At 57.2% G+C, this 12,105-nt stretch overlaps 2 protein-coding genes across 13 annotated transcripts in view; one reads left to right on the top strand and one right to left on the bottom strand.

Moving 5' to 3' along the window:
* On the bottom strand, positions 1–9,847 carry Rnpepl1 (arginyl aminopeptidase like 1). 6 transcript variants are annotated; one of them, NM_001271177.1, is given in 11 exon segments: positions 1–1,294; positions 1,813–1,955; positions 2,035–2,265; positions 2,868–2,976; positions 3,250–3,362; positions 3,741–3,854; positions 4,056–4,291; positions 4,517–4,633; positions 5,020–5,171; positions 5,788–5,928; positions 9,192–9,704. In NM_001271177.1, coding segments are annotated over 11 exon segments (2,175 nt in total). In that variant the 3' UTR covers positions 1–988.
* Ankmy1 (ankyrin repeat and MYND domain containing 1) overlaps positions 9,255–12,105 on the top strand; it is a 54,184-nt gene continuing 51,333 nt past the window's right edge. For 4 of the 7 annotated variants that reach the window (XM_087567646.1, XM_087567645.1, XM_087567648.1 and 1 more), the window contains exon 1: positions 9,255–10,092. In XM_087567646.1, the coding sequence (XP_087423772.1) occupies positions 9,729–10,092 (364 nt within the window). In that variant the 5' untranslated portion in view covers positions 9,255–9,728. The remainder of the gene's footprint in view (positions 10,093–12,105) is intronic. The other 3 variants (XM_087567653.1, XM_087567654.1, XM_087567655.1) reach the window with 1 other exon arrangement.

Genomic DNA, 12,105 nt, shown 5'->3' with positions numbered 1-12,105 from the left:
TGAGGGTAACAAACATTCCTTTTAGGGTCCTGCAGGTCTAACTGAGGAGCTGAGAACAACAAGGTGCTGCCTTTTCTTCCCCCTAAACCTCCATCCCCGCCTGAGCCTTCAGGGTCAGGTTCTCACCTCTATTGAGGTGATTGGGTCAGGCTATGACCATAATTCGGTGACCGGTGACCGGGTCTCATTTCTTCCAGCCCTACCCCTGGTACCTGAGTAGGTGCAAAAGACAGGGTAGTGACAAACAGGAAGGGAGCTCAGATCTGCAGAGTGGAGATTTAATGGGACAGTCACCATGGTTCCTGTTGCAGTGGTCCCAGGCTGAAGCTCACAGTCTGGTATCTCTCCCAGCAGGCAGGCACAGAGAGCACCAAGGGTACCCCAGTAGCCACAAGGCCAGGCCATCCCTCCCTGTACCTCTGGGGCCTGGACTCCTAGTGCAGAGACAGAGGCCTGTTTGAGAAGTCTAGCCTCTCCTTCTGTCTCCTACCCCCACACTGACAGAATACCTGTGTCCTTGCCCCTCTGTCTTCTGGCCCTCAAGCAAGACTTTCCAGCCTGGGGACCAGACCTAGGGCTCTGCAGGAAAGCACATTTCTAGGACCGTGCATCCTGGGTCTCTGGCACATGTAAGGCACATTGTGGTTGTTGCTGTGGGACTGCTGGGGTCACTGTCCCCAGGGCAGTGTCAGCAGATGCTGGCTTCCAGGGTGAGGCATGGCTGTCAGTGTTGAAACAGGAGGCATAGTGCGCATAGGCCATCCCTGGGGCCTGCAGTGCAAGAGAGCAGGGACAAGGAGAGCCCTGGTCCACGGGCATCGATGGACACAAGATCCTTTTCCCCCATACCCCAGGCCTGGAGCCAATGGGAGGGGTTTATGGTCCCGGGCAGAGCTCGTGGCCAGAGCCAAGGCGCAGTCAAGGCGGCCCGGACCACTAAAGGCACAATCGTGGTGTCTGGGAGGTCGAGGGTCAGTCACCATCAAGGTTAGGCAGACACATTGACGTCCCTGAGAGAGATGGTGCTGCTGGGGGCCTCGTCCCCGAGCAGCAGGGCTGGCGAGTCTGGGTTCGTGTCTGCCTCAGCACCGCCCAGTTCTGCGCTGGGCTCCGCACTGGGCTCTGCACTGGGCTCGGCACTGGGGCCTAGCCCCTGGGATAGGATCTGCTGGATGGTTCTGCGCAAGTTGGGATGCAGCCGGCCCTGTGTCTGGTAGAAGACCTCTAGTGCGAAGGACTTGAGGGCGCCAGTGCAGAGATCCTCGTACAATGGGATGGTGTACATGCGCGACATCTGTGGAAGGCACCTGGTCACGCTAGCTGGCTCCCTGTGCACCCTCCACCACCCAGATCCAGATGTGCCCCAGAAGCTCAGGATGGCTTCAGGCTGGACTCCCGAGCTACAGTGCCCTCATCAGTCTCACCCCTCGCCTCTCCCTCTGGGCTGTCTCGGAGTTTGAGCTATAAGACTGGGCGAGGAGTGGAGATTAGCCTCTGCCTGAGAAGCCTGAATGGCCCTTTACCCAGACCTGGAAGGTGGACCTACAGCCCAGCTAGATCAAGGCTGAAGCCAGTGGAGATCTCTGGACTCTGGTACCCAACTCTCCCCTCTAAGGTGGAGTTCGGGCCACCCTCTGAGCCAGTCTTGCATTTTTCTCCTGCCTCTCCTGTACTGAGGCCCCTCTATTCTCACTTTGGACCTGATGGTTTCTATTCTCCTCTCCAGAACATGCCTGGCTTGCCTGAGTGAAGAGCCTGATGGGTGAGGAGAGGCTGTCCCACCCCTAGTCATGCCGGGGCATGGAGTCGCACCTGGTTCTCCAGAAAGCGGCGGACCCTGTGAAGATCAGGATAGTAGTCATTGCGGACGACAATCTGCAGCCAGCGGATGCGGATCTCAGTGTTCATGGAGTCCAGCAGGGATGAGTAGCATTTGGATAGACTCATCACCACCTCTGTGGGGAGGTGGGCGGGTTAGGGCTGCGCTGAATCCACACCCCTTTCCCAGGTTACCCTGTTGACTGTGGGACCTACCCTGGGGCAACGGGGATCCATCAAGCAGCCGGTCCAGGAAGAGTGCTGTCTGGAAGGTCCTCCACTTGGAGATGTCAATGGCACTGGCTGAAGCTGCTGCCTGCTCCAGGGGCTCTGCGGTCCACAGCTGGAAAAGGGCTTCCACAGGCCGGGTTAGGCTGGACCCCTGAGACAGGTCTGGCTCAGCCAGCGGTGGGCCTGTGGCATTGAGCCAGCGTTCGAACTCCAGCCCTGCAGGGAGACCAGGCCTGGGGTCCCTGCCTAGGCTGGGGAGGGACCACCAGAGCAGCCTGCCAGGGAGACCCCAAGCCCGAAGGGTATCCCTGAGCAGGGGGTCTCTTCTAGGACCCAGGGTCACCAAAGACAATGAGCATTTTCCTAGAAGTTTGTGCCTTCCCCTTGGAGCCACTGGAAAGGGCTCCTATGAAGGACACAGGGAGGCCAGAAAGCTTGGGTTGGCGACCAAGGAACCTTCACCTGCTACATGCCTGTCCTATATATAGCACTGGGGTGGAGAAGGCACTGCACTGTACTGCTCTGCTGAATACGCAGGCTCTGAGGACCCCTATCAACCCCACAGAGCACTTACATAGCTTCTGAAACGTAGGGACACCATTCCTAGACTCTGAAACCCTCTAGCACAGTATTTTCCCATGACTAGCTCCTCCAGTGCTTCCTTCAGTCTCCAGGCCTCAGATCCTCAGGAGATCCCTACCATGCAGCATCCTGACCTAGACCCCGCACAGTGCAGCAGTGGTCGATGGGCTTCCCTCCAGCCACTGCTGCCATTCAGTTTCTGGCCTTTGGGCCTGCAGCAGAGTAGGCAGCCTTACCTGCCCGGCAGTCCACGCTCTGCTCCTTCAGTTCAGGGAAGAAGCTCAAGAAGGAGTCCAGCAGGTCCTGGGCCACCACACTGGTGAATTTGTATTTCTCCACATAGGCCTGTGAGATGAGGGACATGGCCTTAGCAGGTATGGAAGGCTGGGGATGTTTAGCTCTGGCAGGGCAGAGTCGACACACTGGGACATCTTCTAAAGATGTGCATCACAGTCCACGTGACCCACAGGCCCTGCTGAAAGGGTAGGAGAAGGAGGGGACAGTACCTCAGCAGGCCATGTCCCAGTCTGATCCCCTGGTCCCCTTATCCTCAGAGAAGGACAACTCTGCCAGCTGGAAGAAGTTTTGGACAGGAGGTGGTAGGGCCTATGTACTTACTCTGAGAAAGTCGTCAAAGCGCTGGGGATCTCCACAGAGCTGGGACAGGTAGTAGACGAAACAGTAGCCCTTCTCATAGGTGAACAGGTTCATCAGGTGACTGGGATTCACTCCTGCAGAGAAACGCCTTGTCTGGGATGCTACCTGACACTCGTGTCCTGCACGGTGGGGCTGGGCTGGGGGCAGTAGTCTAGTACTGAGGATCGGGCAAGAAGGAGGGCCGCAGTCCTTCACATGAGTATCCACATCTTGGGTACACAGATGGAGTTTGCTCTGCTCCATGGAAACCAGTTCCCAGACCCTGTGGGACTGTGGTAGGTGGAGGCATCCAAGAGGTTTTCCCTGGGGGCTATGGATACCCAGGGTGGCCTTGGAAGGAGTTCAGGCACGGTGAGGCAGAGAAGCCCCAGCAAGGCAAGTGAACAGCAGGTAAAGGAGGGCCTGGGGATGCCATGCACGGGTTCCCAGAGTGAGCCTGGAGCAGAGAGTACCTGGTTCTAGCTTGACCTGCAACTTGCTAACCGGGCTATCTTCCCCAAGAAGCCGCATCTGCCTATGCAGGGCATCCAAGCGGAAGGCTGTCTCTAGGCAGGTGAAGGCAGCCCCTGAGTGGAGTCAGAGTAAGGGTGGAGGTCAGGGAGGCTGGAGGCCCTATATCAGGGTTGCCACTCTCTACCCACCTCCCAACCCCAGAGACGACTAGATGCTGTCAAGCTGGAGGCTAGGCAGGGCGCTGTGCCCGTTTGCAACTGGTGCCTAAGAGGGCCTGAGGCCCCTACCCCTGCCATAGCTGCCCCAGACAATACCGTAGGTCTCCGTGGTGATGCGGCGCTGTGCATAGGTGGCCAGGCCCTCACTCAGCCACATCTCCTCCCAAGTGGCGTTGGTGACAGCATTGCCAAACCAGCTGTGGGCTACCTCGTGGATGACGTCAATCACCAGGAACTCATCGCTCTCAAGGATGGAGGAGATGATGAAGGTGAGGCAGGGGTTCTCCATGGCCACGATGGGGAAGGAGGGCGGCAGGAACACGATGTCATATCTGTGCCCATAGGTGCAGAGTGAAGAATGGAGGGGCTCTGACCAGGACTCACCACACCCACAAATGTATGCTTCACCTGGGATGGCAGCCCAGCCCGGCAGTATCCCTTCCTCTCCAGGAGACAGAGAGGACAGAGAACTCAGACAAGGAGTTCCCGGTCTAGCCCTATGTCTTTCTCTGGGGGAAAGAGCATAGCCAGCCAGGAAAAGGAGTGGACGGACATACCTGCCCCACATGTATGGCCCGTATAATCGCTCTGCTGCACTCAGCCACTGTTCCACAGCACCTGATAACTTGCTGGTGGCTGTGGGTAGGAGGCATGGCTCAGCCCACACACGGCTCCTATCACAAGGCAGAGAAGGAGGACTGAGGCCGAAAAGCCCGGAGTTCACTTCCCCTACTGGATCCCCCATTGCCTTGTCTGCTCCTGGATATGGTCCTTCCCTCAACAAGTAGGGGAACTGCTTAAGGAACCCGAGGTGAATTCTGATCCTTTTGTCAGTGAAATGAAGGAACTGGTAGAGATGGGAGGGTACAGCTGGTTGTGTGGCAGCCCCGGGAGCTCTGACCAACCGCTAGGCAGGGCACTGGATGGGTCAGTTAGTTTTATGTCTGAAGACGGTGGGTGAAGAGGCACGCGGTAGATGTGTGCATAGGCTGCAGCCTTCTGAGCTCTTCCCGAAGCCCAGGTGCCCAGAACAGTGTAGCAGGGTGCAGAGGGGCCTTACCTGGGCCCAATGTCTGCTGGCTTGAGGTCTCCGGCCACAAGGGCTACGAGGTAGGCGGGTACTGGGTGCTCCATGTGGAAGTGGTAGAGGCCTTCCTCTTCCACGTACGCGCTCTGAGTGGCACTCATCAGCACCTGTACCCCTGACGGGGCCTGCAATGGGCTAGGCTGAGGATTGGCACTCCATCATACAAACCACCTCCCAGGAAAGGGAACCACACTTTTAGTAGGGGACGCCACAACTCAGGTCAGAGGACCCCTTGTCTGTGACAGGGGACCTTATGGTCCCATTAGGGACCCTCCCCCTTCCCCCTCAGGTGTGACCATCACAACTCAGATCAGGGAACTTCATATCAATGAGGAAGCCCTCAGATTCTTATCAGGTAGTCTCAGAGGTTGTGTCAAGGAACCATGTCTCCTTGAGAGAGGACCGCACACTAGAACCCTAAATCTGCTCCAGTTGGAGGCTGCCATGCTTTGGCTATAACTCAGGACTCTCCCCTGAATCCTGAAGGCCTAGAGGTCTTGGAAACCAATGGTCAGGCACCATGTCTTCATCTGTGCTGTACCTGGGCCCTTCGCCTGGCCTCCGTAAGGCCTGCCTTTGACTTCTCTGTGTGACTGTCCCACTACGCAGCTGGGATCCCAGTGTAGGCAAGCAGGAAGAGTACAGAAGTGGGTAGCCAGAGCCCATCTGCAGGCCTGCTGTAAGGTCCGGTCTCGGACAATGCCTAGGGAAGGCAGAAACAACCCCAACCGAGGTCCTGACCTTGACGACAGCTGAGTAGGTGCACTTGACTGCCGGCGTGTCGAAGCATGGGAAGAAGGAGCGGTTGCACACAGAGTGGCCCTGGGTGAAGACGAAAGGTTTGGCGTTGCCGTAGGTCAGCTCTGGGTCCAGCCACCAGATCTGTAGGTGAGGTGAAACACAGGCAGACACTGTCACCTACTCCAGGGCTCGAGGTATAGAGCCTGGGGAAAAGTCCCTTGTCGTTTTGTTACAGGCCCACATCTGCTCCTGCAGCTGTCACCTACCCACCTGGGACACTCACTCCCCTTCCCTGGCAGCAACTGCCGAATCCAGTTTGGGTGTGTGCCAGACGCCAGCCTTGTTCCAGACAGGAGGTCACATGTCTGGAGCTGACCCAGCTATGATATCTCCCACCCGCTGCCTGCCTGGGAAAAGACGGAAAATGCCCACCATGGCATTGGCTGAACTTCCAAAGGGAAACTTAACAGCTGAGTGTGAATACAGGGAATCATGGGAAACCAGAGCTTCCTTTCATTGGTGTAGAGGGAGTCAGCCCTGGTGCTGGTCCATCTGTGGGGCTAGAACGCAGACTAACTATGCTCTGACATGACAGGAGTGTCAAGGGGAGGGCCTCTGAGGCCAGTTCCTAGAGGGAGGGGCTGCAGCAAAGAGCCATTTCCAGTAATTTCTCACCCCCCCCCTCCTCTCAGGGCCAAGGTCGCTGGCCTAGACAACCTTTTTCCCAGCCATGACTGTTGAGACATTCAGACTCTTCAGATGACCAGGTCAGGTCCTGCCCCCACAGAGAAACTCCAGCCACAAGGCAATGTCTGCCCACACACTGCCCTCTACTAGGATCACAGGACTGTTGAAACAAAGTGACTTTTTCACTTTGGTTATCAAGGGCCCGTAGGGGCCATAGATAGGAAACACCCCAAACACTTCTCTGAATAGAAGTGCAGTCAAGACTGACTGTCATCACGGGGGACCGAGCCCACGCTGAGACCTCCAGACCCCAGATGAAGGGAGGTAGTATGTGGTGGGGTTGCCTGCTTCACAGACCCTGCCTGCCCTACAGACCCCAGACCGTGTGTGTGTGTGTGTGTGTGTGTGCGCGCGCGCGTGCTATTTATCCCAGACCCAGACAAGATGGCTGCTTTCAGACCCCAGAGCTGTGTGGGAATTCCTGTCCTTACACACCCCCAGACCTGGGGTGGGGGTGGGGAGGACTATACCACAGAACCCAGGATCTGGGAAGCTGTCTGCACATAGACCCTAGCTGTGCATTTCCCGAAGAGTCAAGACTAGGGGAGTAATGCCTTGCCTCACAGACCTGGGGGTATGCCTACTTCACAGACCCCAGATCTGGGGGGAGATTCTCACCCCAACAGATCCAGAAACTGATACCTTCCCCATAGACTCCACTTCCAGGAAGCTGCCTGTCAACAGGTCACAGACCTGAGTGGGGTGCTTGCCATGCAGACCTGGTTCCTGGACCTCTTCCTAGCACTGTCTGCTCCCCCAGCAACCCTGCAGCTGTGTCTTTCTGTTTTTGCTGGGAGCTGCTTAAGTGCAGCCTCCAGAGGTCTGGGACCAAGAGACCTGAATGGAGGAGGAGTGTTCCTGCAGTAGATCCTGTGGCTGGTGGATTCTTGGTCCACTCTGGGAGCACAGGCTCTCAAACGCCCCTCAGTCTCTTCCTTAAACCAGCTACACTTCAGTGCTTCCATCTCCTCCCCCTCTGAAGCCTTAGGCTCTGCCTACATTTTGCCCTATACCTCCACTACCATGCCTTGGCTCCGGTGGGCAAGGTGCCTTTCCAGACACTAATGATACTACCTTAGAGGTGGGAGTCACCTGCCCTGCCCCTGGATGGTGGGTAAAGAATGGGTGAGCCAACTTCAGATCCTGTGGGGCAAGAAAAAACTGTTCTTGCTGGGGTGGGAATGAAGGCCTGGGGTTCAGAGGAGCCCTAGGATCTGCAATACCTCCAAACTGCTGCCCCTAGAGTTGGAGCCACTGTCAGGGCCTTCTGGGAAAACATAATGGCTCCCGCTGCATCCTCACTAGGCACAGGGCAGATGGGGATGCACGCTCTGAGCTCCTCAATGCTCATGCGTAACAACAGTAGGCACCTGAGGTTAGAGGCCAATCTGCTTCCATGAGTTACTTTGGAGCCACCCAGACTGTGAGGACCCCGCAGCTTTCCCTGTCTGGAACAACCACAGCCCCCATACATCAGGGCGCCCTTGTCCCCTGGCCTCGTCTATTTATTGCAGCAATGAGGTCTCCATTTCCACCCCTCGCTCTTAATGGCAGAGCAAACACATACAGCGCACATCCACAAGTGGCAGCCAGGAAGTGGCTCACTTGTCAGTTTTCACCCAGCATGCTAAGAAGCAGGCCTAACATCTGCAGAGGCCCGACACTTGCACAGGAGCAGAGGGCTGAACCCTGTTGACTGGTTGGTTGCAGGCACAGGGCAGGAGGGACTCTGGGACGAGGTGGCCAGCCCCAATCCAGACTCATGAGAAGAGTACAGGAAGCCCACAGATGTGAATCCCATCTGGCCTTTTTCTGCCCAGATGTCAACTTGTTCCTCGGTGGCTCCTGGCCTGTTCCTTTGGGCTCCCCAAGAGGGGGCAGGTGGACCTTCCAAGGACCCTGCAGAGCTGCTGCCTGTGTATCCATGGTAGATGTCACATGAGCACTCTCTACTACCTGGGGAGCTGGGGGAGGAACCATGCTTCAGGAGTCAAAGGTCCTGCTCCATTCTGCAAACCCACTGACTGCTGCCCCAGCACTAGCTCGACATTCTCTGCTTTTCCATGAGGGCCTGTGGGATGGTGGGTGCCCAGTGCAGAATTGCGAAGTAGAGCACACCTGTCCCAGCATGTCACAGTACAGCACAGGGAGCCCAAAGCCACGCCTCACCGTTTACAAGGCCTTGTCTGTCACCCACTGTCCCTCATTCCACCTCCAGAGAACAGACCTGGGTGTCCTCAAGCCCTCTTAAAGTCCAGGTCACAGAGTGGCCCTTCTGTATCAGGCACTCTCAGAACACCTCTCAATGCTGGACTCTTACAGCTGGCTTAGGAGAGCCCCACCAGAAGCTGCTCTTGTACCCAGACACGGGTACAAGACGGGAAGTCATCGTTTTCCACCTTCCCCCTGAGAAACACACTGTGTTTCTCTACTGTCCACCGGACCTGGACCTGGGGCTCTACTCAAAGGTCCCAAGAACTTGTAGGCAACATCTGGGAATTACCGCGGGCGGACTCGTGGGCCAGGCTGCCCCTCGCTCTCTGCAGGTGTCCCAGGAGCAGGGTGCAGCAGTGAAGTGACCCAGCAGTGAATCGAGGGGTGCCTTCAGAGCCCTGCTGACCACCCACAATCCTGATGCCCACCCGGGCGTGACTCACGGCGGGGGCGTCGGTCGAGGTGTAGCGTAGGATGACCTGGAAGGGCTGGTGCGCCTGCACCTCGGGAGGCAGTGTGATGGTCAGAGAGGAGCCATAGTCGGTGAACGGGTCCAGCCTGAAGGCCAGCGGGCAGCCGGCAGACTCCGCTCCAGGCGCATCGGCGAAAGCGGGCAGCGGGGGCCCTGACCCCGGGGCAGGGAAGGCGAAGGTGCAGGGCGACTCGGAGGTGGCGGAGGCGCGGCGGAACGAAACCGAGTGTAGGCGCAAGGCCGGGTGCGCGTCGAGCACGAGCGCGCGGGGCGCGGGCCGCAGCGCGCACAGTTCCAGCACCAGGCAGCCGGCCAGCTCACGCGCCTCGGGCCGTAGCTCCAGGCCCAGCTGCAGGTGGCGGAGGCGGAAGAGCTGCGCGCTGGAGGCCGAGGCCACGTCCAGGGCGGGCGGCGGCTCCGGCGGCGGGCGGGCGGGCGCGGCTTCGGCGCCGGGCGCCTTGCGGCAGCAGCACTGCGCCGCCATGGCCACCGACGCTAGGTGAAATCCATGGGCGGCGGCCGCTGCAGGCCGCGGACAGTGGGCGAGGGGCTCGGGAGGCGGTGGCGGTGGTGGTGGCGGTGGCGGTGGTGGTGGCGGCGGCGGTGGCGGCGGGGCGCGGGCACAACAGGAAGTCGCGCCGGGAGCCGCCCGGCCCGTCCCCGCGCGGTGCGCCGCCCCGCTCAGGCTGGGCTCGGCAGCCACCGGGGGCGCTGTGTACGGCCCCGGGCCTGTGCACCGAGACGGCGAGATCGGCGGAGCAGAACGCGAGGCAGGACGCCCTGGAAGGCTGTGCGTCTTCAGGCTGCGCGCTGGCAGCTAGGACTTGCGGGATTGTCTTGGAGGCGGGACCGTCGCTTTCCCAGGGACGCAGGTGACACCTCTTCCAGTCCGTCCTCAGACTCCGGGAACGATTCTTGTGGTTTTCCTGACGCGATTCCCCCTTGAGTCCTCCAGTTAGCCTGGGCAGTAGCCATGGGGTGCAAAGTAACTTGGGGAAAATGCACCCCTGTCAAGTATATAGTCCGTACAGGTGTGGCCATTTAGATAGAAGTTAGGCATAAAAAGAAGCTTGTCAGTTACACTGGCCAAGTTTTAGGATCGGCTTTTGGTTGTTGTCGAGGTGTGTGTGGAGTGAAGATAACACTGATGAACGCAGTTCTGTCTTAGGCGCCAATGCAAGGGCTTCAGGGCTGCAGGGACATTTTAGACTAGCGCAACAAGACTATTCAAAAGTTGAGGTGTCCAATACCAGGACCAACACAAGGTGTGGACAGAGGTGTCCTGTTATCTATCGTTGGGAGGCAGAAACAGATTCTGAGAGAGAGGAACTTTTAAGGCTGGGGGAATGAATATTCAGGAGAGAGACACTCTGTCTCCTGCTCTGATAGTGTGGCTGTAGTGTCATTTCTGAGGAGTGCTGTCTGGATTCAGTCTCCCCAAATATAAGGCAAGTGGTCCAGCCCTTCTTCCACAGGTGAGAGGCACAGCTAAGAGGAGAGCAGGCTGCAGGTGCGGCTTGAACACCGAAGCATGGCTTCCTTTAGCAGTGATCCCTCAAGTCTCTATGCGTCCCCTTAGCTGGCAGTACATGGAATCACTCCTGGAGCCCTCATTTCAGACCCTGCAGGAACTCCAAGGCTCACACCATCATTCAGAGGCAAGGATTAGAGGGAGGAAGACTGGCACTTGGGGGGTGGAGACGAAAGGATCAACAGTTCCCAGTCATGCTTGGCTGTATATGGAGTGTGTGCAGCCAGCCGGGTTAAAAAGTGTGAAGAGACCACAGAGTTAAGGTGATTGCTACTGTCAGGTGTCCAGAGGCCTGTCCACCATACTATGTACTAAGCTATTCTCAACTCAATTGGACTGCCCTGTAGGCTTGGGTCCCTTTTGTCCGAATGATGTAGATTGTGGGGTACCCTCAGCCCAGTGTCAAATTGTACCTGCAGAAGTTGCGGGTGTTATCATTTCTGTCTTGGTGATACTTTCCTCTGCAAACAGAAGTTGTGATATAGGGCAGCCTTAATCCAGATATTCCACTTCTACCGGTGTGCTGGGTGTGCTGCTACCCCGTATTTATATATAAGGAACCAGCTTGGCTTTTTGAAGACCGAGGGGACATTTTGCACTGTGGAGTCAGTAGACTGCCAACTCCAAGTCCTCAAATGCCTTCATCATCATGGTGCCCAGTCCAAGAACCTGTCCTTCTAACACTGATAAGCTATCAGGAGAGCCCCCTTGTGGTTACAGTCAGTGTTACACCCAAGGCACACTCCCCACTCCAACCCTGCCCACCAATCCCCTACCCTAAGAAGTGTTTGGAGAGGGGCCCTTGTAATCCCTGAGGCAGAGGTTTAGAGAGCTGGGTCTGGCTAAAGCTACAGTTGAATAGCTCCAAGAACTGGGCGGGTGGAAATAAAAACTTCCAGATACACTCCACAGATAACTTTCAACCTGGGCCTTATGTCCCTGTACCTTCGTCACCTCTAAGTGACTTGACTCTAGTAGGGCAGGTTAGGAGGTATGCCCTACCTTGATGGAAGAGCAGTGGCCTCTTGGAAGGTAGCAGGGATGAGCTACACAATCCGGGGGGAAAACCTGGGCATAGAGCCCTGGTCTCCGCAAGCTACTGCAGCTTCAGTGGCTGAATGGGGACAGTGGCAATGGTTCCTTTAAGGGATAAGCATAAGAGACATGGGGGAGGAAGCTCAGTGGTCAGATCAGCTTGTGCAGCAGTCCTGAAATGGATAGCGCCAGCCATTCACACCTGTGGGCTGGTGCTCCCTACAAGGTGGGAGGCAAACAGGGGCTATTGTGTTGGGTGGTGACAGACTATGACCTACAAGAAGAAGCTGATGAAGACAAACCACTCAGGCTCCAGAGA

Source organism: Rattus norvegicus, chromosome 9, assembly GCF_021556685.1.
Source record: "Rattus norvegicus strain SHRSP/BbbUtx chromosome 9, alternate assembly SHRSP_T2T, whole genome shotgun sequence".
NCBI classification, from domain to species: Eukaryota; Metazoa; Chordata; class Mammalia; order Rodentia; family Muridae; genus Rattus; species Rattus norvegicus.
Note: the sequence above shows the minus strand (reverse complement) of the source record. Positions and strands in the feature narration are given on the sequence as shown.

Bases quoted from the DNA above. Each gene is read 5' to 3' on its own strand.
- Rnpepl1 (XM_087567669.1), bottom strand. From the start codon at position 9,704: ATGGCGGCGCAGTGCTGCTGCCGCAAGGCGCCCGGCGCCGAAGCCGCG. The intron at 3,855-4,055 runs GTATTGTCTGGG...GACTCCACTCAG, and splicing joins CATCACCACGGAGACCTACG to GGGCTGCCTTCACCTGCCTA. The intron at 2,977-3,249 runs GTAAGTACATAG...CTCATCTCACAG, and splicing joins GCTTTGACGACTTTCTCAGA to GCCTATGTGGAGAAATACAA.